The following is a 26,105-nucleotide window of genomic DNA, read 5'->3' as shown; positions in this document are numbered from 1 at the left end:
TTTGCTGACCCTTGCTGTTTGCTGACGTATGTCACAGGGACAGGTTAAAGACTAGTTCCTGAGACAGGGAGATAGTAGTTGAGCACATAAAATTCAAGGGAAGGAATTATATCTTAATATGGCATCAGAAATCATATTGCTTTAATTTAAATAAAAAATAGGTTTTTATTAGGTGCAACACTAGTCTGTAGTTGGATTTCGTAAACCGTGATTGAGGTATTTTTTTAATAAATGTCCTCAGAACATATTGGATCACCAAATTCATGTGATTTGTATATACTGTACTGTTATGTTTTCAATGTATTGAATTTATCATAACATGGCAACAATTGTATTTCTAGGTAGTAGGCCTGTATCGATTATGTGGTTCGGCAGCAGTCAAGAAAGAGCTCCGAGAGGCTTTTGAGAGGGATAGCAAAGCTGTTGGTCTGTGTGAAAGCCGGTACCCAGATATAAATGTAATAACAGGTAATACATCTGTTTAATTTTATGTACTCGTTTTGGAAAACGAAATCTCAAGGAAAGGAAAAAATATACATACTTTTGTTACCTAAATTAATTTGATTTTATTCTGTAGTCTTCCTTCCTTCTTTCAGAATTACTGCTGTTTTATCTTCTATGGATAGAGACTGAGATAACTTCCTGCCCTCAGATAGCCAACAGGGTTGGGAAGTCAGACCTATATTGAATTAGCTATAGTAGCTTCTCAAAAGAAAGAGGGCCCCGATTAAGATTAAAATACCATGGTAGATCCGTTTGACTGGAGCTTAGATGATACAAATAGTCTTAGCTGTCTGGTGAGATAAGTCAGATTTATTTATTAGAGAGGATCCACTAAAAATATTTGAGCAAATGGTCAGGGATGGTCTTCAGGGATATTAATCTGGCAATGCTGTATGATGGATTGAAATGAGGAGAGCTTTTAAGGAGTTCGCCAGTGTCTCAGCAAGGCGGTGATGAGGACTAGAGGACGTTTGTGGCATGACAAGCAGGAAAAAGAAGACAACGTGAACAGAGTGACCCAGATGACAAAAACGAGTCTGAGTTTGAGATTTTGCTGATGGGAGAATCACACCAGGATCTTTATTGAAAATAAGGAAGGTGGGGAGAGAGCTACTGCTTTTTACAGGGACAATGTAGATTATGATTTGGATTTCAAAGACACTGAATTTGAGGTACAAGTAGGAGACATCAGGAGATGGGTCAAGCACAATTGAAAGTGCTCATCTGACCTGAAGGAGAAGTTGTGGTAGAATTTGTCTCTTATTCTCCCAGCTGGTATTGTTTTTAAAAAAATCATTTTATTGGGGGCTCATACAACTCATCACCATCCATCCATCCATCCATCCATCCATCCACCCATCCATCCATCCATCCATCCATCCATCCATCCATCCATCCATCCATTGTGTCAATCACATTTGTACATTTATTGTCCTCATCATTCTAAAAACGTTTGCTTTCTACTTGAGTTCTTGGTAACAGCTCCCCATTCTTTCCCCTCCTTCCCTGCCCCCTCCATGAACCCTGGATAATTTAGAATTTATTATAATTTTGTTATGTCTTACACTGTCCAACGTTTCCCTTCACCCACATTTCTGTTGTCTGAGGGGGTTATATGTAGATCCTTGTAATCAGTTCCCCCTTTCTACTCCACTTCCTTCCACCCTCCTGGTATCACCACTCTCACCACTGGTCCCGAAGGGGTCATCTGTCCTGGATTCCCTGTTTGTTTCCAGTTACTTTCTGTAGCAGTGTACATCCTCTGGTCTAGCTGGATTTGTAAGGTAGAATTGGGATCATGATAGTGGGGGGAGGAACCAGTTAAGAACTAGAGGAAAGTTGCTACACTGTACCCTGACTGACTCGTCTCCTCCCTGCAACCTTTCTGTAAGAAGATGTCCAGTTGCCCACAAATGGAGAGTGGGGACCCCCTCATTCACAATGATAATGATTTTTTGTTCTTTGATGCCTGATTCCTCATCTCATTGACACCTCGTGATCACACTGGCTGGTGTGCTTTTTCCATGTGGGCTTTGTTACTTCTGAGCTAAATGGCCATGTGTTTACCTTCAAGCCTTTAAGACCCCAGATGCTATATCTGTTGATCACCCAGCTGGTATTGTATAGCATTGGAAATATACTTCTAGTGCCTTTAAGAGATGAAAGTGGAAAATGACAATTTGCCCTCGTGGTGGGGTCAATTAAACTTTGGCTTGCTAACTGTAAGGTTGGTGGTTCAAACCCATAAGCCCTTCTTGGGGAGAAAGGTGAGGTGGTCTGCTCACGTAAAGATTTACAAAGCCTCAATTCAAAATTCAAATTCACTGCCATTGAGTTGATTTTGATTCATAGCAGACCTATAGAACATTGTATAGAACTGCCCCTTTGGATATTTTGAGGCTTTAAGTCTTTATGGGAGTAGACAGTTTCATCTTCTGTGGAGTGGCTATGGGGTGGAACCAATAACCCTGTGGTAGCAGCTCAATGCATAACCCACTGTGCCACTAGAGCTCCTCTACAAACCCTGTGTAGGGTTACTATGAGTCAGAATCAACCCAGTGTCGGTTGGTTTGGGACTGTAGGAGGTCCTGATGACACGTGACTACTAACTAAAACCCACCCAGGGGCACCGCAAAGGAAAGACCTGGCAATTTGCTTCCTTACAGATTGCAGCCACGAAAACCCCATGGAGTTTAGTTCCACCTGTAAAACATGGGTCGCCATGAATTGCAAGCAACTCAACTGCAATGGCGTTTTAGTCTTCACCTGTGAGTGTGATCTAAACCATTCGATAGTCCATAAACTGTGAAAATCAAGAACTTTAGGGAATCCTCAAACTTTAGAGTCAGGCAAAGGAAAGAAGCAGCAGGTGTGACCTCTAGAGGGACGGGGCCAGATGGATGGGAAGCAAGAGACATCCGAGTTTCAGGAAAGACATACCGTGGCTTCATTTTTCAATAGATCACATAAGTTGAGGACCGAAAAAAAGATCTTTGAGTCTGGCCATTGGGAGATTGTTTATAACTTTATTGTCTTCAGGAGTTTTTATGGTTCTGTGCTTCTTGCTGTTCTATTCTTATTACCTCTTATTGTTCAAACATCTGCAAAAGCAGACAAAACAACTCACTTTATCCACCATCCGGTTTCTGAAATTATCAACATGTGAATAAATCTGTTTAATTAATATCAAACATTTCATCATCCTCAACCCTGGATTATTTCAAGGCAAATCCCAGACTTCATTTCATCTCGTCTGTAACAGGCGAGTGTATTAATCACCTGAATAGACGCCCCAAAGCATCTTACTGGAACACTCCAGACATGTGTAGTGCTAGATTTAGAACTCTGGCCTTTATTTAGATAACAACACAAAACAAATAATCTTACCCGTTAATTCTGCAATATAAGTGGATACTTTATATAATATATATGTCTATGTGTGTATATATTTTACTAAATACAATACATAGAAATTTAAAATTTTCTTTCCAAATATGATGTGTGCTGAATGTACCTTTAGGCTTAATTAGTATTTGTTAATAATAATTCTCCCTTTTCTTCTTTCAAATTACAGGGAAGTAAGTAATCTTAATTTGGGGTTAATTTAACATTTCATATATATTAATTGTTTAGTATATCAATTATATAAAAGATAATGGTGTTTGGGTTATGCATTTTACTGTTTAAAAATTGTGTTTTCTGGAGTATTTTTAGGTTTTAATTGGATGTAATTGCATTATGGGGGAAGTCTCAGACTACCAAGGAAAACTGAGTTTTTTAAGAACTTAACAAGTCTTGTTTTGTTAAGGAACAAATAGGGGATCCCCTTATTTTGATCATGCCCTAGAGAGTTAGAAATGTCTTTATTTGGCAGCTACAGAAAGTTGTATTTCTGCTTTCTGATTGTAACCTAATTGTCATTTCTTTACATTGAATGTTGTCACTGATTTTAGGCAAGTTCAGATTAAAAAAACCTTAGCAATGAGAGTCCAGATCACCTGAAGTAAATTAAGAAATTGGAATAAACAATTAGACACACCTACTGGATATTAAGGAGTCCCTGGTGGCATAATGGTTATGCATTGGGCTGCTAACTACAAGGTCAGCAGTTCGAAAGGAAGAGCTGCTCTGTTGGGGAAAGACTGGGCTTGCCACTCTGGGAAAGAGTTAAGTCTCAGAACCTCACAGGGGCCGTTCTCATCTCTCCTCTACGATCACTCTGAGTTTCCAGGAGTTTGTTTTAATTTTGGTGCTGGGTACCAAATGCTGTTCTCTATCATCACTATTAAAGCTTACAGATATCGTTGCTGACGTGCCAACCATTTTTCCTATCTCTTCTTCTTATATGCCCAGGAAGGAATTTGGTCAGTATCCTCTTAGTTCCCAGAAACGATTTCCAGGTTATTACCTTCCTACCAAGTAGAAACTCAGGCTCAGTTCAGGTACAACCCATATCCCTATAACCAGCAGAACATTATTTAATGTTGTCTGTAGAACTTTGGGCACTCCCATTCATACACTGAGGAATTTTATTATCTCGCCTATGGTCATATTTTCACCACAAGGCCTATCATCATTTTAGGTGATAGTAACATACACATGATCAATCTAGATTTATTAAGACTCAATTCCTGTCATTGTCAATGACCTTTTATGTCAACTCCACTTGGTGACTTATCCCTAACATCATAGTTTGGTTCTTCTCATCATCTTTGCCTATGAAAATTGAATTTAGTTAGGTCTGTAAATTCTCTCACCCCTGCTCCTCTTTTTCATCTTATTAATGATCCTGAAATTAATTTTTTTCTCCTCAGTTCCTTTCTATCTTAATTTCCTGTTCTAGTCATATCAGATTTCATGCTTCATTATGTTAGCACTTTCATGCAGATGCCCTTTATTTCCTTATGCCTCGTCCATATGGCAGTTGTTAACTGCCAGTCTCTCTCCCTTCCTCCAACCCCCATAGCATTATTTAGGTATAATTACCATGTAACAAACTACATGTCCTTACAGTACATCATTTGATATGTTCTGACATAGAAGGTCAAAACATCCTTAGAATACTTCCATTATCTTTTTATTTCCATTCGTGGAACCAGCACCTCAATCAAGATAGTGAATTAATGTCCTTTGTAGTTCCTCCCTCATTTCCCTCCGTCCCCACTGTCCTCTGACCCAAGGCAACCACCGACCTCTTTTCTGCCACTCTGACAAAACCTAAATCCCACGGCCAGGGAGTCGATTTTGACTCTCAGTGACATGCAGACAGAGGAGGACTGCTCCTCGGTTCTGACACTGCAAATCTTTGCTGGAACAAACAGCCTCACCTTTCTTCCACAGGGCTGTTGGTGGGTTTCAGTCACTGGAATTGTGAGTAATAGCCACCACTAAGCCCACTCCGTCCCCACCACCTCTCCTGATGACTTTCGCCACTATAGATTTTTTTTAATATAAGTATGGCATGTAAGTATATCAAATTGCTAACCTTCATATACACTTAAAAACTCAACTGCTATGGGGTCAATTCCAACTCAGAGGGACCCTGGAGGACTGGGTAGAACTGCCTCTGTGGGTTTCTGAGACAGTAAACTCTTACAGGAGTAGAAAGCCTCGTCTTTTTTGCTGCTTATCTTGTGGTTAGCAGCCCAATGTGTAACACCCTGCCGTCAGTACTCTCATCCCTTACATAGAGCTGTATGTAATTATATACATAGTGACTCAAAGTTCATGTGAATAAAATCATAGAGTATGTGTTCTTTTATAAATTGTCCAGTTTCTTTTCTTATTTTGAGATTTACCTGTTATGTGTGTTGATCGTACATTCCTGTTTATTTATTTATTTATTTTTTCATTCCTGTTTATTTTAAAAATCATTTTATTGGGGGCTCTTACAGCTCTTATCACCATACATACATCCATTGTGTGAAGCACATTTGTACATTTGTTGCCATCATCATGTTCAAAACATTTTCTTTCTACTTGAGCCCTTGGCATGAGCTCCTCATTTGCCTCCTCCCTCCCCGCTCCCCCTTCCCTTAGGAACCCTTGATAATTTATAAATTATTATTTTGTCATATCTTATACTGTCCGACATCTCCCTTCACCCACTCCTCTGCTGTCCTTCCCCCATGAAGGAGGTTATATATGGATCCTTATAATTGGTTCCCCCTCTGTACCTCACCCTGCCTCCACCCTCCCAGCATAGCCACTCTCACCATTGGTCCCAAAGGGATCATCCGTCCTGGATTCCCTGTGTTTCCAGTTCTTATCTGTACCAGTGTACATGCTCTGGTCTAGCTGGATTTATAAAGTAGAATTGGGATCATGTTGGGGGTGTGGGGGAAGGAAGCGTTAAAGAACTAGAGGAAAGTTCTTTGTTTCATCGTTGCTTTACTGCACCCTGACTGATTCGTCTCCTCCCTGCGACTCTTCTGTAAGGAGATGTCCAGTTGCCTACAGATGGGATTTGGGTCCCCATCCCACACTCCCCCCTCATTCACAATGATAATGTTTTTTGTTCTTTTGATGCCTGATACCTCATCCCTTCGACATTTCGTGGTCGCACAGACTAGTGTGCTTCTTCAATGTGGGCTTTGTAGCTTCTGAGCTAGGTGGCCACTTGTTTACCTTTAAGACCCCAGACACTATATCTTTTGATAACTGGGCACCATCAGCTTTCTTCACCACGTTGCTTATGCACCCATTTGTCTTCAACAATTGTATAGTTGTTACATATTTTTACCAATACTTGGTGTGGCTAATCTTTTAGTTTTAGCCATTCTGATAATTTCACAATGATACCTCATTGTGATTTTAATTTTCATGATCTAACAACTATTAATAAAGAGTCTCTTTTCTAGTGCTTATTTACCACAGGTGTATTTTTACTTGTGAAGTGCCCATTCAGTTTTTTGCTCAGTGTTTTGTTTGTCTTATTGAGGTTTGTAAGTTCATTATATACTAGAGCTACAAATCCTTTTTCCCATCTCTAACTTGTCATTTTAAAAATCAGTCCTTTAGAGAACAGAAATTAATTCTATCAGGTTTTCTTTTGTTGGCGGTGTTGTGGTGTTGCATCTGTGAAATCTTTGCCTAGACTACAGTCACAATTGTTTTCTCCCAGAAGTTTTAAACTTTGGTTGGTTTTAGACTTTACATTTTGGTCTCTGATACTATTTGAGTTAATTTTTGTATGTGGTATAAATTGATATTTTTTACATGTGGCTACTCAGATGTTCCGTTTGATGAAAAGGCTCTCTACTAAGTTCCATGGGCATTTTTGTCAAAAACAAATTGAGCATATCTATGTGCATGTACTTTTGGAATCAGCTTTGTTTCATTGGTTATCTATTTTATGCCAAAATCTCATTGTAGCCTTACAATGAGTTATGAACTCAAGTACTCAGGTCCCCAGTTTTGCTCTTTTTATTTCCTCCAAAGTCCTCTTAGCTACTTTAGATCCTTTCCATTTCCATTAGTGATTCCATTGCAGAATCACTGTCAATTCGTACAACATTTTCTCTTGTGTTTATAGTCTTGTTTTGGGAATATGGAGATGTATCTGTATTACCTGCAGGATGATTGTTGTGCAAGCTTTTTCATTGTAGCTTTGTTTAGAGTAGGTTAAAAACAATCCAAAAGTTTATCTGTAGGGGATTGAATTTAAAAACCCTAAACTATTATAATTGTAAAAACAATTGAGGGCACTTTTTATGTGCTGAAATGAAAAGATTTCTGTATTATGATGTTAAATGAAAAAGCTAATATCAAATATATTTTATGCACGAATAACATATTTATATTTGTATAACCCAATATGACTTGTTGTAAACCCAGTATTGCAATGTGGTACCAACATTGGCAGGATAAATAGTGAAGTAAGGCTCTTATCTGTGGATGGTAGGAAACAAAAGTGAGACTTTCAGTGCCCGCCTGTAACCAAAAGATCAGCAGTTCCAACTCACTGGAGACTCCATGGGAGAGAGATGGAGCCATCTGCCTAGGAACTCCTATAGGACAATTCTGCTTTGTTCTCTAGCGTTGCTATGAAATAGCCACATCTATTCAACATTTCTGAATTTTCCGGAAGGGAAGCTATCTGTACGATCGCATTTAAGTTAAACTATATCTAAGCTGAGAGCATCGTCTTCATCAATAGTGCATGTATTTAGGTTTTGACATTAGCACTTTCCCCTGTGGTTGTGTTCGTGCCTTTAGCTAGTGACTTCATCTATCTGCTTGCGTGATACAGCCATTTCTCGGTCTTGTTTCTTTCACTGTGGGTATGACCTCTTCCATCTTAAGCACTTATGCTGTGGCTGCAATTGATCGCCCTCACTCCTGTGGTAGTGATGGGTCTGATATGTTCTGTTCTTGGCTTTTGGTTTTGTTTGTTTGGGTTTAGGAAAGAAATTTTTTTCTTCTTTCATAGGATAGTATAGTATTAGAGATTATCCAGCTAACAAGTATAAATGTTTAAAACCTACCTCCTATATTAAAGAGGAAATATTTAACCTTATTTATTTGCAAAGACTTTGGATTATTGGTATTCTTTCACTCTTAGAGCCTAGAAATTTCTTGTATTTATTTTTTCAAAATATTTTGTGATCGTAGTGATTTCCAATTAATATTAGGGTATGGGGGTACTTAATTTTTGCTTTATATTCATTTATAGATAATTCTTAGAGGAGGAATTAATAAGGTATATGTATCAAGAAAGCAGCCCTGGTGGCATAATGGCTACGCATTGGGCTGCTAACCACCGGGTCAGCACAGTGAAAGCACAGCTGCTCCTCGGGAGGAACATGAGGCTTCTACTCCCCCAAAGAGTGAGTTACTGTCTCGGAAACTCACAGGGGCCGTTCTACTCTGCCGTGTAGGGTCTTCATGGGTCAGAATCGACTTGATGGCAGTGAGAGAGCGTTTTTGTTGTTTGTTTGTGTTGAGTTTTTATGTATTCAGCACAGCTTGCTCTGAGAAACAAACGCAATGTGTATGATAGTTAAAAATTATGTATATTCATGTTTAGCATGATTTCAAAACAGAGGCAATTTATAGGAATATAAAATTCTAGTGTTTTAATACATTCCCCTTATTGTGTTGCTTTTATCATTTTCTAAATATTAAAGCAGTTGGTCAGAGTAATACGCTTTAAAAAATTAAACAGTTATTTTTAAAATTTTTTATTTAACTTTATTACCATAGTTCTTGATTTCACTCTGAAGATAAGTGAGTCAACTGTTCCTAGTTTATTTGTTTGTTTGTTTTAAGGTGTTCTTAAGGATTATTTAAGAGAACTTCCTTCTCCTCTGATCACAAAGCAGCTTTATGAGGCTGTATTAAATGCAACAGCAAAAAACCCCTTGAAAATGTCATTAAACGGCTGTGATAATGACCCAAGTGACTCCAAGTACACGGTCGACCTGCTGGATTGTCTCTCTGATGTGGAGAAGGTAAGCATGACTCGGTGTCTTTTTCCTGAAATCCAGCTGAAAAATTATATGCAGTCCCATATAGCAAATGATTTTTCATGTATTTGACATTTGTATTTTTTAAACAGTACTTCTAAAAACTATTTCTTAAACAGATTAACTCTAGAAAGAATGATTTTTTTAAAAAAAACTCCGTATATATTTTGGGGGGGCTTATTAATTCTTTTTATTATTTAAAATTTCAATTTATTACCATTCATTTATTTTATCCTTTTCATAAAAAACATCTACTTCTATAACTGTTGAGAAGACTTGGGAAATAAAAATGGAAAATAACTATAATCAGTATCCACCGGCAATTATGGATGTATGTTTTAGTGTGTTTCCTCTTAATATATTGAAAATATTGTTGTGAACATTTTTTATGTATTATTTTACCATTTTTGAAGGGTTGGTGTGTAAAACTTGGCATGATAACCTATATTTTAAGTTGATAAAGCTGTGATAGTGTACCTGGCTGAGGTTCAAGATTGAAGCAGCCTTCCCATTGTCCCATTTCCTTCTTCCTTATCTCTTCTCACACCACTGCCCACTCCCACCCCCAATTTACATCTTGGGACCGACACATCTTCAGATGTGCTTGCAAAAGGCATAGGAGAAGGAATGGGTCTATAGAACAAGTGCTCGCCTACCTCTAACTGTTGTTCTTTTAGAACAAATAGAGGCTTGCCAGGGCTTGTTCAGATGAGGTCTACTTTACTTGGATTGGCTTACCATTACAGGGACAGAAAGTAAAAAAGGAGTGAGTAGAAACTTCTAAAAAGCTCAGCAGCTTCATCCACTGGTTGAAGCTGTTTCCTGAGTGTCCTGGTCTCTGTCCAAGTACTCCTTCAGGTTGGCAGAAGGGAACAGCTACGAAGAAGTGGGTAGAAACAAGGGTGGAGGGGAAGGGGTGGAACGATTCCTTCTCTGATGCTAGGTAAAAATGTAAGTGCCACTTTACACATGAAGAAAATGAGTGTAAGGCAGTATAATCCTGTGCCCAAGATTAGACAGCTTGTGAGTGTTGTAATCTGCCGCAATTTAGGTCTGATTCTAAAACCCACATTAACACCCTCTACAAGTATGCATAATATTCCCTTGAGTGGATCTGACTTATCACTTTTGTTTTGAGCCTTTTGTTTATCTTTGTATTTCAGTATTTCTTTTCAGTTAAAAATACTTATTCAGAACAGAGCCTCAAGTGGAATAGCTGGTTTAAATGCTCGTACTGCATGTCTTCAAATTCCGCTTCAAAAGAGATAAAGCAAGTAGCAGTTTTTGGCTTGCCTTACTTAGCAAAACAAAACAAAAAACCAACAAGACATGGACATCTTATTTTAAGTGTGGTTGCTTTGTTTGCCTTTGAGATTGACCCTAATATATGTAGACATTGTGATTGTATGTGTGCGTGAATGTGATTACATCACAGTTATGATAGTCTTAATGGGTGGAGTCATTCTTGCGGCAGGAAATGTAGAGTGAAAAAGAATAGACTACATATTTATTGTTTATATTCTTTCATGATTTACACATTTCACTTGTTTCAACTTCAATACCAGTTGTCTTGTGTGGGCTCAGACCTTCCTCTCCCAGCCACCATTGAAAGAAGGTGTACGTCTTTGTTGTCGTCACTTCTTCATATTGCCACCTAGCGTCCGACCTCATCTCTCTGAGCTTGCGCTTGCCACGGTTACTACCAGCTTCCATATGACCAAATCTGGTGGTCCCGTTTGGTGCCAGTGTAGTAGTGACATTTGAATTCTTCTTTATAAGATTTTTAACCTACGGATGTTATTGACTTCTTTTTTCAGTGCACTCTATACAGAAGAAATTATGCTCTCATGATTTAAAGGGTATGAAATTATTAGATGATATGGAACTACCTCAAGAAAAATAAAACCCAAACCAAAAAATATTACTCCATGCCATAGTTATTTAAACCTAAATAAATTGCTATTGATTATTGTACTTCTTGGACCAACTTTCCTTATAACATTCTTCAAGGATTTAAAAATATATAGTTATTTTCAATAAAATTTTATTTTTTACTGTACTGTTCGTCCCTTCAGGGTAGTTCATGTACATAAAAGGCTTTTTAGTTAAGAAGCACATTGAGGTTTTATGTCTTTCACAATCTGGACCACGATGGAACTTGGCCGTGCTGAGACGGTTTGATTCCTAGACTTAAGGATGATTATCCCCTACTTATGCGCACAGGATTTACTTGTACTTAAAATTGATGCATCTTATCCTAACCCTTTTAGTCACAACCTTTGCTGTGTCATTTTGGAGAATGGAGTTGATAAGGCATTTTCTTTTACTCTAGCTAAAATTTTCATGCATTTCTGAGTGTTTTATAGTGTATGTTATAACCAAGTAGTGTATTAATTTATGCTATGGGCCCTAATATTTTATAAGTAAATACATTGCAAGTTCAGCACATCAGCTTGCGAATACATTTTTGCAGCAACACTCTTTAAACGTGACATCTCTTTATATATTTTGCTGTGTATTGTTGCCTTGATTTTGTCCATGCATGACTATATTAAATGAAACTTAATTTAATTTAGGCAACCCTAAAGATGTTGTTGGATCATTTGAAATTGGTGGCTTCTTATCATGAAGTAAATAAGATGACCTGCCAGAATTTGGCTGTGTGCTTTGGACCAGTGTTATTAAGTCAGAGGCAAGAGACTTTCACCCATAACAACAGAGTTTTTACTGACTCAGAAGAACTTGCAAGTGCTTTGGATTTTAAGAAACATATTGAAGTTCTTCATTACCTACTCCAACTTTGGCCAGGTAATAAATCTATGGAAACATTTTTTTTCTGCTTCACTGTTAAAATGTTAAAATTAGCTAATTGTTATGTCCATAATGATTGGAAAAAGTCTAGGCTTAGTCATTTAAAAATATTTAACTAGTAATAAGGAGACCTAGTGGTGTAATGGGTTACTATCTGGGCTGCTAATGGAGAGGTCAGCAGTTTGAAACCACCAGCTGCTCCAAAAGGGAAAGCCTTGGTGTTCCCGTAGAGATTTGTATCCTCAGAAACCCAAAGGGACAGTTCTAGTTCTGCCCTTTTTATATGGTCACTCTGTGTTGGACTCGACTTGAAAGCAGTGAATTTGTTGGTTGGTTGGTTTTGTTTTATGAATCGATACCTGCCTTTTAGATGTCTCTATTTAAATCTCCAGTCTTTGCTGATATTATTATAAAATGATCAATGTACACATTTTGGATTGAGATCTTGATTCACCTTCTGTTTGTGCCACTAGTTAGTAATCTGACCTTAAACAAGTTCTTTAGCAGCTTAGACCCTCGATATCGTCTTTGTCATATAGATTTAATGATATATGTATAGAATTTACCTGGGCGTGAATTGAAAAATTATATATGTAAAGTGCTCAGCATAGCTCTTCACATGAACAAGTACTGAATAAGTATGCATTTCTTTATTCTTCTCACTTCAGTTCATCCTGTATGAAACAGAGTTCATTTTTCTCCTTAAATAAGTTCTTCTTACTAACATGCATTATATTCATGGTCATTCTTCAAATGAAGCAGACTTGAATTAACAGTGATCTTTGATCTTCACATCTTTCTTATCCATTGACAGATATTTTCCTAAAATAGCTCATACAGTTCTGAGCTAAAAGCATCATCAACTAGAAGTTTTATAAAGCATCCTGCATTTAGGTCTCCACATTTTCTCGTTAGGTACCAGCGAGTCAGTTCTGACTCCTTGCCATCCTGTGTCCAACAGAACAAAACCTGCCTGGTCCTGTGCCATCCGCGTCCTCTTCCCAGGCCTGAGCCCACTGTTGCAGCCGCTGTGCCAGTCGGTCTTGTTGAGAGGCTTCTCTTTCGCTGACCGCCACTCGTCTGTCTGCACTGCTGCGGAGCGGGGAGCCATGCAACTGTATTTTAAATGCCAGCAGCCTCATCCACGGGGTGTTGCACAGTGGAGCTTTCAAACTAAGACAGACTAGAGAAAAGGGAGACATGGAGTACTTCTGAAAATTAGCTGCTACAGAAAACCAAGGTTGTTGTTTGTTAAATCTTGTAGCTTGTCCTACTCTCTTCTCACTGTCTCATAGAGTGCCAAGTAGAAGTACACAGCTACTCAGAGTAGAAAACACTTTGGTGGTAAAGTGTGTAAGCCCTTCTTATTGGCTCTTGCAGCTCTTATAAAAACCCATACATCAGTTGTATCAAGCACATTTGTACATATGTTGCCATCATTACTTTCCCCAACATTTACTGTCTATTTGAGCCCCTGGTATCAGCTCCTCTTTTTCTTTACTCTCCCAAATTTGTGACCCCTTGAAGCCCTGTCGTCTTAACTGGGATTCCGACCCTACCTGGACCACTTATCGGCAGTATAGCTTCAAACAGATATGTTAATTTCTCCCAGCCTCAGTTTTCATTTGCCCTTAATGGTGTCTATATCGTAGGGTCTGTGTGAAGGCAATGAGCAAAGGTCTTAATATAAAGTGTGCCGTTTGCATGTTTTTTGTTAAGGTTTTATTGATGTATATGAGTGAATACATGTTTGAGGAAGTCTAAATCTAATTAACATTAAAGCAAGCTAATAAATTCTAACTTAAGCTTAAAATGTTTCCTTGTTTTTAGAATATAGTTTTAAAAAATTATTTAAGATTAATTTTTAGCAGAATTAGAATTTATTATTTTAAAATACTAAAATCAAGACTCTGGCATGATTACTGCGTATAGTACACAAAAATCACCGCTCTCTCAAGTTACAATGTTAAATGTGTGATTCCTGGCATTTTCTAGAATTCCTCCATTTTCTAACATTGTATTAATTATAGCAAACACCGGGAATTTGGGAGAGGAGCCATCCACCATTGGAAATAGGGATGAAGACTTATTTCACTAGAGTTACTAAGTTTCTTATTGGTACCAGAGTGGTTTGTCATTAATTCTGTATCAGAGGTTGTTATCAGCCCATTATTTTGTACTAGCCCTCCTTAGTTTCTGTTTAGGATAAAAAAATTGGATTTACATCTGCTATATATTAGCAAAAACAGGTTCACATTTCATAATCACTGTATTTTCATGGCAGCTGTAAATACCTACCGCCTCATATACAGTCCCTCATCCCAAAGATTTTTGTTGTTGGCTGTAAAAAATAACTGCCCCCTTTCTATAACTTGCTGTTTTTCTTTAGTTGTAGCATCCCAGACAAAGGACAGAACAGGGCTGAAGGATAAGAGCAAACAACAGTGAGTTTTACCCTCTCAATCACTTACGATTGGGCTCCAGGAAAGGCAGACAGAGGCCAAGCAGATGTGCAGCTGGGCCCGAGAAAATTGATGGTGATGTAGAGGATCTGGCAAGGATTGGACCCTCCATGGCACACTCAGTTGATGAATGTTATTCTCAGGTGTTTAGTAGAAGGCATTTGGATATCTTGTGTGCATATCTTTTCTTTCTTTGTGAAAATTTTCCTCTCCATAGGTAAAAAGAGTTGGTTTCCCCCTCTTCATTTTTATTGCATGTTTTGTTTTATTCTAGAATAATATATTGTTGCTAGAGGCATTCGAGTAAACTCTGACTCTGACCCCCTGTGACAAAGGAGAGCTGCCTCACAGGACACACACACACACACACACACACACACAAAACGCACCATCCCCTTTTCCTAGACAGCTTTATTGAGGCATAGTTGCCTTACAATAAACTGTATATTTAAAGTGTGCACTGTGATAAGTTTTGTGTATACTTGTGATGCTATCACCAATACTGTAAGGCCAGGTTGACGAGGGAAACAAATCCAGTGACACTCACATGTGTAAGAAACAGGTTTACGAGGGGCTGCTCCCCCAAAATGGAATTTTTTTCCGAAGCTATGTGTTTAAATTTTTTTAGAAAACTACCTTATCACCTTCAAAGAACTCTCCATTATATGTAATACATTTGTCAAATATGTGATTCCATTATTCTAAACATTTTTCAAACTCATCTGTTTGGATGACTGACAGCACCTCCCTTGGTTTTTTCTTCACCTCTTCTTCGTCTTCAAATAGCTATCCTTTCATGTCTCTCTGAATTTACTGAAACAAAGAAATTGCACAGAGCGAGGTCAGGTGAGTAAGGTGGGTGGGGTAGGAGAGCACGCTGTTTTTTTGCTCGAAAAACTGGCACACTGAGATGGCTGCGTGAGCAGGTACATCGTCATGGTGGCAAAACCGATCCCCTGTGTGCCACAAATCAGGCCTTTTTGGTCACACACTGTTAGACAGTCTGTCCTGGTGGAACAAACTTCAAATGCACTATCCCCCACTTACATCAAAAAACCAAATGAGCATTGGGTTTTTTTGGGTAGCTCCCAAATATATCAAGAAGTAATTATATATTGCAAAAATGTTCCAGCCCAGTCCAACTCAAGTCTGAAGTCCAATACTAGTCCATAACTCCCTCTTCAGACTTACGCCGTCACAACCAATGATGGCAAATCAGGAAAATCACCAGCCAGTGGGTGCAAAGTCTTGTGGATCCAATGGCAGTGGATATATCTCCAGGGCTCTGTCAGCTGAGTGGCTTACCAGCATGAAGGCAAAAGCAGCGAGAGGGAGGGAGAGAGAGGGGCTGGCCTCCAAAGAGCCATTTATCTGGATCATGCCTCCACAAGAGGTCATCAGGCTGTGACCTGATTGACATAAAACTCACCTTTCACAACTATCAAGATAATTAATATATCTGTCTTAGTTACCGAGTGTTGCCATAACAGAAGCACCTCAAGTGGGTGGCTTTTAAGAACAAAAATTTATTTTCTCACAATTCATGAGACCAGAATTCCAGAAACCGGGACTTGGCCTCGGAGGGAGTTCCTTTGTCTATTTCAATTTTCAGTGGCTGCTAGCAGTCCTTGGAATTTCTGGGCTTGTAGATGCAGCTCTCTGTCTTCATATGATGTCTTTTCCCTGTATGTGTCTCTGTGTGTCTCGTTCTTTTTATAATGTGGAAGTGGAAGCTTCCCCACCCCCCAGACATGACATAATTAACATGGTAAAATTAAACAGGATCATATTATAGGGTGCTGTACTGGTAATACATGTTTGAGGGAAGTAATTCAAAACATTACCAGTTGTCCTCAAGAATTTCCTTGTGTCACTTTGCAGTCTCTGCCTCTCAGCCCCTGTGCATAGGCGATCACCATAGGTAAACTTGCATTTTCTAAAATGATATGTCAATGAAATCATAAAGAGTATGTACGCTCTCTACCATTGTCATTTGGCGATTCATCCATGTTGTTGCATGTACCAACTGTTGATTCCTTTTCATTGCAGAATATTATTTTATTGTAGGAGCATAAAATACTTTGTGTCCTTTCACTTGTAGATAGGAGTTTGGGTTGCTTCCAGTTTGGGGCTATTTATAAACAGGGCTGCTATAAACGTTTCTTCAATACTACGGACACACGCTTTCATTTTCCTTGATAGATACTCAAGCATAGAGTGATTGATCCATCTGGTAGCTGTGTCTGATGTGTCAAAAACCGCCCAGCTGTTTTTCAAGGTGGTTGCAGCAGTCGTATCACTTTGCATCCCCACCAACAACGTACAAGAGTTGTGGTGCTCCTGGTGATAGTTGGGTTTGCGTCTATATCAAGATGATGGCTCACACATTCCTCACCCTCACCATCATTTTGTATGGAGTAGTCTCTGTAAGGCTAGATTACAGAGGCGCATAGTATATAGTAACTCATTGTAACTTTTATTTGCATATTAGGTAGTTTCGTTTAATTAAGGCCGGCATAGAAATAATGAACAATAAGAATGGTTTGGCCTATATAATTGTCATTAAGACTAGATGAAAATGTTCAATTAAAAATGTATTTAAGTACCACAAGTAATGAATGCTAATCTTCACTGTCAATCTTTCCTCTAAATGTATGGTTGCATTTGGAGCTTAATGAGAATAAAAAGAAATAAAACTGCCTCCTCATGTGTTCAGGTTGAACGTTCCTGTCTTTACCCTGCTAAGGTGCTGTTTACCATCCCTCTTTTTTTTGTACTTTTCTTTAAATGTTACTGATTTTTGTGTTGTTGACCATTAGGATTTTTCACAACAGTAATCATTCGGAATGCAGATGGCCTGTTCTTTCTCTCGAAGAGCCACTGGTGGATTGGCTTAGGGTTACCAGCCTAGCATTAGCTTGGTACCACAAGGGCTCAACCCAACAACATTTGCCATTTTAACTGTTTTCAGCTGTACGATCCAGTGGCATGAGTCATAATCACCACTATTTTTGTTTCCGAACTTTTTTTAATGCCCCCAAATAGAAACTACCCATTAAGCAATAGTTCCCTGTTCCCAACCTCCCCCATCCGGTGGCAGATCTAATCTACTTTCATATCAGTGGAGGCATGCAGTGTATATCCTTTTCAAGTTTCATCTATGTTACAACATAGATCAGTACTTCATTTTACTCTGTAGCAGGAATAACACTCATGGAAATGACACATTTTGTCTAATCTATTAATGGACATTTGGGTTTAGACCTTTGGCTGTTAGTGCTGCAGTGAACATTGATAAGCAACTATCTGTTTGAGTCCTAGTTTTAACTTTTTGTGGTATACAAGGGTTAGTGACAAAAGTATGCCTAAAATACTTAAACGCCTTTAGTAAACATAAATATCAAAATGTGAAGCTATTACTTCTTACAATGTTCTCCACCTAGGCCTGAAGGTGGTCGTCCATCACTCACACGTCTCCAAAGAAGTCTGTGCTTGTTTTTAAATGTTCTCAAAGAACTTTGAAATGTTCTTTGAATTCTGGGAACAAAAAGAAGTCGGAAGGGGCAAGATCAGGGCTGTAGGGCTGTAGGGTGGGTGAATGATATATCGTTTCCCAGCCAAATTCTTTTAGGACAGCCCTTATCCTGCAGAATTAGCCAGTGCGTGTTGTGTGGAATAAACAAAAAATTCCTCTCTGCAATTTTTCCGGTCTTCATTCCATCAGTTGTTTTCCATTTTCTTAAAACACCTTCCTACAATCACCTGCAATTGTCTTGTGGCCTTTGAGAACATCTATCAAGATTACATCTTGGTAATTCCCAAAACCAGTGTATAATTTCCTGAGCTGGCCTCTCTGCCTGGAAGTTAACTGATCCAGCGGGCTCTCTCCGACATCACTGTGCTGTTGGGTCAATGCTTTGGCTTTGTTTTGAAGACACCTTAATGAGAGTGAGACAGGTGTATTTCTGAGAGAACCTATCTGCAACCATCCACTGATCACAGAGACGGGTTTTGTGTCTTTTGTTTAGAATCAGCCCCTGCCTGTGTGGGCAGAATTACACAAGCACCATGTTTGACCTGCTCTCGTTTATAACGAGGAGTGGAGTTTCTGGGCCCTGTGGTAATTCTAGGTCTGTCGTTTGAGTAGCACCACCCCCCCTGTGTTTTCCTTAGTGGCCGCCCCCTTTTACACTCATCAGTGAGGAGGAAGGTTCTAGCTTTCTTGCTTCCTTCAACAATGCCTTTTTGAAAAACGAATTTAGGAGTGTAATTAGCTTTGAGCTTTCTATTTGAAAAATCTTGTTTAAAAGTGACTCAGTAGAAGACCTCTAGCATGTCAGCTGGAGAAGGCAAAAATCATCTTGCTGAGGTGTTTCTGATTGTGTTTCCCAGGCCTACTTGGAAGCAGCCCCAGGGCCGTGCTGGCAAAACATGGGGTGAAAGATGGAGACGAGGACAGTTTCTTTTGACTGGACCGATGTCATTTTCAACTGTTTTATATATTTGGTTTTCACAAAATTTTTCTTTGTAACCATGGATTCACTGTGCTAAGAAGAATGTTGGGCATTATTGATAAGTCACTCTAGCTTTACAGAAAGGAAACATGTGGAGAGTGTGGCTGAGGCCAGTTCTTTATTGCACCACTTTTCTGTGGTTCATAGCAGTGGGGCAGTGTCTTATTGGAAAGGTATCAATTTTTCCTTAATCCGTTTCACTTGAGTTGCCTCATAGGACAGTAAAATTTACAAGGGCTGTTGTTAAGTCAGCTCTTAACTCACAGTCATGGCTGTAGTTAAGCCCATTTCTGTAGCCACGATGTCAGTACATCTTGTTAAGGATCGTCTACTTTTTCACTGAGCCTCTACCAGAAATATGTGCTTCTCCGGGGACTGTTCTCTCCTGATAGCATTCCCAAAGTATGAGAACTTTTGCCACCCTCGCTTCTCAAGAGCATTCTATCTGTACTTCTTCCAGGACAGATGTGTGCATTCTTCTGGCAGCTCGTGCTTTTGGCAGACAGCTTCGCCAGCACCCTAATGGAAAGTACCACAGCTTGCCGTAGTCACTAATGGTCTCTTAGTTCTCAAAGCGACATCTGTGCTTCATAGCATATTAAAGAGGTCTTTTGCAGCATCTTACTGAAAACAATAGGATGCTGCTTGCATGGGTGTTGATTGTGCAACCAAGTAAAACGAAATTCTCGACAACTTACTGCTTTTTGGGCTAGTTGTAAGGATTTTTGTTTTCTTTATGTTGAGGGGTAATCCATACTGAAGACTAGAGTCTTGTACATTTCATTAGTAAATGCTTTAAGTCCGTTCATTTCACTTTCAGCAAACGTAGAGAGCTGTATATTGCTGAAATGAAGAATCCTAGCTCTTAAAGAGTACTTGGCACCAACTAGATTATCAGTGTTTTGTTAAATAAGATAATCGTACTATAGATAAAAAGTTAATAAACAGATTTAAAAAGTGAGTCTATTGGTAGAAAACACGATAAGGGGAGAACTGTGTATTTGGGTTCTTACCATTATGTTTTAAAATTTTTCAGCAAGCGTATAGGTTGCCCCTTCCTCCAACCAAATCAAAACCAAACTCACTCCCATTTGAGTAGATTACAACTCATAATGACTCTCCCTACAGGACAGAGTGGAACTACCCCGTGGATTTCTGAGATGAGGTTTTTATGGAAGTAGAAAGCTTTGTCTTTTTCCTGTGGAGTGGCTGGTGGTTTTTGAACTGCTGACCCTGTGGTTAACAACCCAATGTAAACCATTACACCACCTGGGTTCCTGAGTAGTAGACAGTTCTGTGAAAATTAGAACTTTCTTTTGGAGTTAAGTGATCTAGTTTTCTCAGCATTCCAGCATCAGTAGTTAAAAAGCCAGTGAAGATGCTGTTTTCAGAATTTTATTTTTTGATCTAAAAGAAATGAAAAATGAACATATTTGTTTCATGTTTGAAGAGGAACTTAGTAAAACAGCTTTGCGCAACTGCCAATAAACTAAGCCTAGGTTTTACTGATGAATCTCAAAAAATGAAGGTACATTAACACACACTGTTAAAAATGTTTCAATTACAGACGAGATGGCTGGAAGATTGGCAGTGTTCTGTAATTGGTTGGCAAAAGCAACTGACATGATGGTTAAGTCCTAAGAAGAACAGGGATAGCTCAGAGAATGACGGGAGGAGAGTAAGGAGATAAGCAATTTTAAGAGTATAGAGATAAGCAACCAAAGCACGAAGAATAATGGGAATAATTAAACAGTGGGGGAATTATAACCATACCCCAATGGCATTAGTTAATGGTATGGAAATATTCTATATTATAACTTATTAAAGATAAATTTAAAATATTTACCAAATCATTCTTTTCTAGAAAATTTTAGATCAAGAGCTTCTCCCTGTCTAGAAGGGTGTTGTAAAGTAACCACTTAAGAGTGGATACACACAGAACAATCACAATGCCGGTCTATGTGGTTTACAAGTACTTTGGTAAAATGCAAGTAAACCAAAGTGTGGTTTCTGAAAAAACGTTTTGAATATCCCTGTAAGACCTTGGGAAACTAGAATCAGCTACATGTTTGCATGGTTTTAAATTTTTCCTATTTTGTACAAGAGCAGATAAGCATTTACTGTGTTGGAGAGTATAAAGCTGGCTTGTTACCATCAATCCAGATTCCCTTTGTTTTAATGAAAGGAGATACAAATGGAGTGAGTGGCACTTAGTAAAGTAGCGTAAACAAACAGGAAGAGAAAGGTACTTTGTACAAGCTATAGTAGCTAATCGTGGACATTTTTAATTAAGTCCATTTTATTTGCTAAGAGGCTTAGGCAAATTCCTATTGTTCAGTATTCACAAAAGACTAAGCAATAAAACCTGTCCTGGGAGGTGATGAGTGTTGAATGCTAATCTAGATGCCCGTATGTCCAGCGTGATACATACTCTTTGAAAAAAAATTCAGCTTAGTATGAGGAGTATTAGTTGGGGTTGATAGGTATCTAAGCAGAATGGGAAAGTAAAATATTTGTACTATTTTCAGGCAATAAATGAAGACTATGTAGTAGCTAATGCTGTATAATCAAACTCAGGTAACAAGTGGTCAAGTCAAGTATTCATGCATTTAATCCAAGTGAAATCTGGGCTGCTTAGTAAAGTAAATTACGGCACTGCTGCTAATAGAATTGCAAAGAACAAAGGTCAGAACTTTTAGAATGTCCCCTTCGCCGTTGTCTCATTTAGATGTTTGCAGTTGGGAGCATGTTTTGTTTTCTACACCAACATGCCTTGCCTGCTCTTTGCTCTAGCTTTTAATTTAGAAGAAGCTACCAGCTGTTTGAATGTAAAGCTGAATGATAATTAACTGACTCATAAAGTTGATGAAATTAGAAGTTTGATTTATTTGAAGATGTTATGATATAGCATGGATCAGCCCCACTAAACATTCTCCTAGCTTCTGTCCCTAATCTTGACTACATTTGGCGATAGAAAAAATAATGGTGTAATGCTTTCTTCTCTGTAGTGTGCATGCTTTAAATGCATGTTTGCAGTGGATTGTTAAATGGCTTATCTTTAGCTGGTTTTTTAAGACCGGTTGGATTATTACTGCCACTAAGCAGATTTCTTGTTTATTTCCAGTGCAACGTTTCACTGTCAAAGGATCGGCAGACAGTTTGTCCCGAGAGGAGCAGTTTTCTCTGACTTATTTGCGGCGGAAGAAGAAACGGCCATGCGTGTTAAATTTGAGTGGTACTGAGACATCAGTACTACGGCCAAGGCAAGCCAGACTAGACAGCCCCCTTAGCAATCGTTACGCAGGAGACTGGAGCAGCTGCGGAGGAAGCTACTTTTTAAACACAAAGGAAAGTTTGACTGATGTGGATTATGATGCTGTCCCTACAGAAGACCAAGGTACTGGAGAAGATGATGGGAAAATGGATGGACCACTTATCATGATTGAACAGCCAAGCCCTGTGCCCAAAGCGTGTACATTCCAGACATATTTTACAATGCAGACACTTGAATCTACAGAGGACCAAAAGGCCAATCTTAAAGATCTACAAGATAGTATTGACACCTTGATTGGAAATCTGGAACGGGAGCTCAACAAAAACAAACTTAATATGAGTGTTTGCGATTGAGGGGTTGATATCTCTCTCTGCACACACCCGCTCCACCCAACCCAATGCCTTACAGTTTCAATCTAATCCTGTTTTCTTATATTTCCCATAGTGATGATTTTGTTTGTTTTGTCTTGAACTTTTTATTGGGGTTTGAGTAAAAGTTTATCGAGCAAATCAGTTTCCATTCAACAATTTAAACACCTTTTGCTCTCTGACATTGGTTGTAGTTCCTTCAGTGAACCAACGCTCTCCTTCGGTTTCATTCCTCCTCCTTTGCTCACTGTCTTGGCCTGTTTGGCTGACAGTTGATCCCCAGGGATGAGCTCAGCTCCAGGTTTGAAGGGTGTCTAAAGACCACGGTCTCAGGGAATCCACCAGTCTGTATTCAAGCAATAAATCTGGTCTTTTTATGATTTTGAATTTTGTTCCCACCACCCTGGCCAGGACTTTCTATTGTGATCCCAGTCAGAGTGGTTGGTGGTAGTAACTGAGTACCATGTAGTTTTTCTGGCCTCAGGGTTGTGGAGGTATTTTTTATTCTTGAAAATTTTAATTTCTAATAAGTTTATGTTATATGATTAAAAACACTAGTGAGCAATGTGATTTTTACTGATACCATTAGAAAATTTTGTGGGGCTAAAGTTAACTTGAACTCTGTGTGGCTCTTTTAATAATCTTGCCAATTTTAATGGACGTGACTTTCAAATGCACTTAAAAGTCAAGATAAGTTGTTTTGCTTTTCATAGGAACTGCTCTTCTGTAGCTGAGACAGATACTCTTTTCAGAGACACGTGGCAGCTGCTTGGTCTGCGTCATTGTGCAACAGCATTTGGCCACATTTCATTCGCATTGCAAAGGCTGCTATAAGAAAACTTAAAAATAAAATAGAACTATACAAATAGTAATGTATTCTATATTAACATTTCATAATTATTTAAGCTTATAAAAGTAAATATTTTTATAATCCCAAAGATATGTATATATTTGTAAGGGTGTTTATGCAGACATTAGAATGGAGTTACCTGTAGCATCATATATATATTTAAAATGTGTGTATATATGTATACATATATACATATGTCATGAGGCCAAAGTCATTTGTTTAACGATACCTTTTTTTTTCCCTAGGAAAAGAGCATTTAAGTTAAATAAGGAGGTAGAAACACTTGGAAAAAAAGGAAATGATGACTTAGAAGCATCTATCTAAATAGCAATAATAGACCTTTTATTCACAGAAAGCCACAATATCGCCAGCAAAAAGTCACTTTTTATATTGAAATCCCTAATTCCTGAAGAGATTAAGTATCTAGATTTCTGCATTGGGGATGTAGATTATTAAAAAAAATTCACCTTTCCTGTGCCATTTTATATTTTGCTTTAAGTATTTATTCACAATAGTACATTGACTTTATAATCACCCCCATTGTGTCTAAAGAAATCTTGCCAGCATACTACATGTTACTGATTTTTTAGAAATTAACTTATTTTGGATACATATATCTACAAGGTAGCCACTGCAATCAAAGCAGTGTTTGAAAATGTAAATTTCTAATAAAAAAATTAAATCGGAATGTATTTTTTAAACTTTTATATTTGTGAATTGTGTGGAACTTTAAAACTATAAAATTTAAATTACCAACATAACTTAAAGGTATAGCAACCATGTAAAAAATTTGATGTTTTTCTAAGTGTTATTTAACTATTTCTATGCAATATACACTGGTTAAACAGCACACCGTATTTAAATCGAAAACCCAATTGTTAAAAACTAAATAAATAACTCTATTTTTATAAGTTTTGAAGTTTTACGTAATCGTTCAGAAGAATACACCCCAAAAGAAATGACAAGTATATGTATTGTATGAGCTGCCAAGGAAATGTACTTTTAAATGTTTTGTAGGAAAATGTTCTCAATTTTCTTCATTTTTGTTTGTTTTATCAAGTAAATTGAACAAATTGCATAAGTTCTATAACTGTATAAAATTTTCCTAAATTATAGCCCCAGTATAATGCTATTAATTACCACAGTGATTTTAAGACTCATTTTAATATTCTTTTAAAAACATATTGATATATTAGACCATCATTTATTACTCATAAATGTATCTAAGAACATTTATTTGTCTAAATGGAATTGTCTGGAACCTGAATACCTTAATGATATTTTGTTAAATTATGTTGGAGTGGAATACTTTTAAAATTGGTCTTTGGCCTCCTAAAATATATAAATGTAGCAATTGTGAAAAATACAAAACATTTTTCTTGTCTGAATCACCGAGTCACCCTTTTTACTGATCCGGATGTATTTAGTAGTGCTGAGTCAGTGTTAAAGTCTTTACTTTGCCTTTTACTTCAAACCTTCTTTTGTTTTTATGCTTGCTTTCTATATCTTCCTGGGATCTTCCTATACTTTTAGATTGAGCCTACCAGCCTATTGTTTTTTAGGATTAAAAACAATTTCAATTTGAGTTCACGTACCTGCTTACCAAATTTAAACAATTCAGATGAGTAGAAAATTTAAAGTGAAGATACTCCTTGCCATCCATACTAATCTACCCTCTTACAAGTGATAACCAATTTTTATTCTTTAGGTAATTATCACTATTGCTCTGTTGTATTTATTGCTGCTGTTTGGCTTTATCATTGAGTAATCTCTATTGTACATTATGAATGATTATTAATTTATCACACTTCTTTCTCTGTATTTTAGTTAAGTTTGAAGTTTTTCTTTTGGTTTTCTTTATAACTGTAACTAGTAAACCTTAATCTTTTAATCCATTGATTTTTAAATACCCATTACCACCAAGTTGATGCTGACTCATAACAAACCTTTAGATGGTCTCTGAAGTGCTGTATTTTTATGCCTCTGTATATTTTTGCCTAACGGTTTGTGGTACTGTGGTGGCTTGTGTGTTGCTATGATACTGGAAGCTGTGCACTGGTATTTTAAATGCTAGCAGGGTCACCCAAAATGAACAGGTTTCAGCAGAACTTGCAGACTAGAAAAGGCTGTCCAGTTCTGAGGAATTAGCCACTGAAAATGTAAGGGCAGCATTGAAACATTGTCAGAGACTGAAAAACTCATGATAGAAGCAAAACATTGTCAGAGATAGTGCCAGAAGATGAGGCGTTCTTGTCAGAAGGCACTCAAACTGGGACTGAGAAAGCTGCCTTCTCAAAGTAGAATCCACCCTAATGAGGTGGATCAAAGAGAGCCTTTGAGAGCTTCATTTACTGAT

The 26,105-nt window shown here is 38.0% G+C and overlaps 1 protein-coding gene across 3 annotated transcripts in view; it reads left to right on the top strand.

The window, feature by feature from the left end:
• Positions 1–25,444, top strand: part of SYDE2 (synapse defective Rho GTPase homolog 2) — a 45,911-nt gene extending 20,467 nt beyond the window's left edge. The window contains exons 4-8 of one of the 3 annotated variants that reach the window (XM_075557797.1): positions 342–468; positions 9,274–9,455; positions 12,047–12,278; positions 14,671–14,725; positions 22,382–22,639. In XM_075557797.1, coding sequence (XP_075413912.1) covers positions 342–468; positions 9,274–9,455; positions 12,047–12,278; positions 14,671–14,725; positions 22,382–22,499 — 714 coding nt within the window. In that variant the 3' untranslated portion in view covers positions 22,500–22,639. Of the gene's footprint in view, positions 1–341; positions 469–9,273; positions 9,456–12,046; positions 12,279–14,670; positions 14,726–21,785; positions 21,835–22,381 lie in introns of all 3 variants that reach the window. The other 2 variants (XM_075557802.1, XM_075557793.1) reach the window with 2 other exon arrangements.
• Positions 25,445–26,105: the final 661 nt, after the last annotated feature.

This window comes from Tenrec ecaudatus, chromosome 1, assembly GCF_050624435.1.
Source record: "Tenrec ecaudatus isolate mTenEca1 chromosome 1, mTenEca1.hap1, whole genome shotgun sequence".
Taxonomy (NCBI): Eukaryota; Metazoa; Chordata; class Mammalia; order Afrosoricida; family Tenrecidae; genus Tenrec; species Tenrec ecaudatus.
This window is presented reverse-complemented; position numbering and strand designations above follow the sequence as displayed.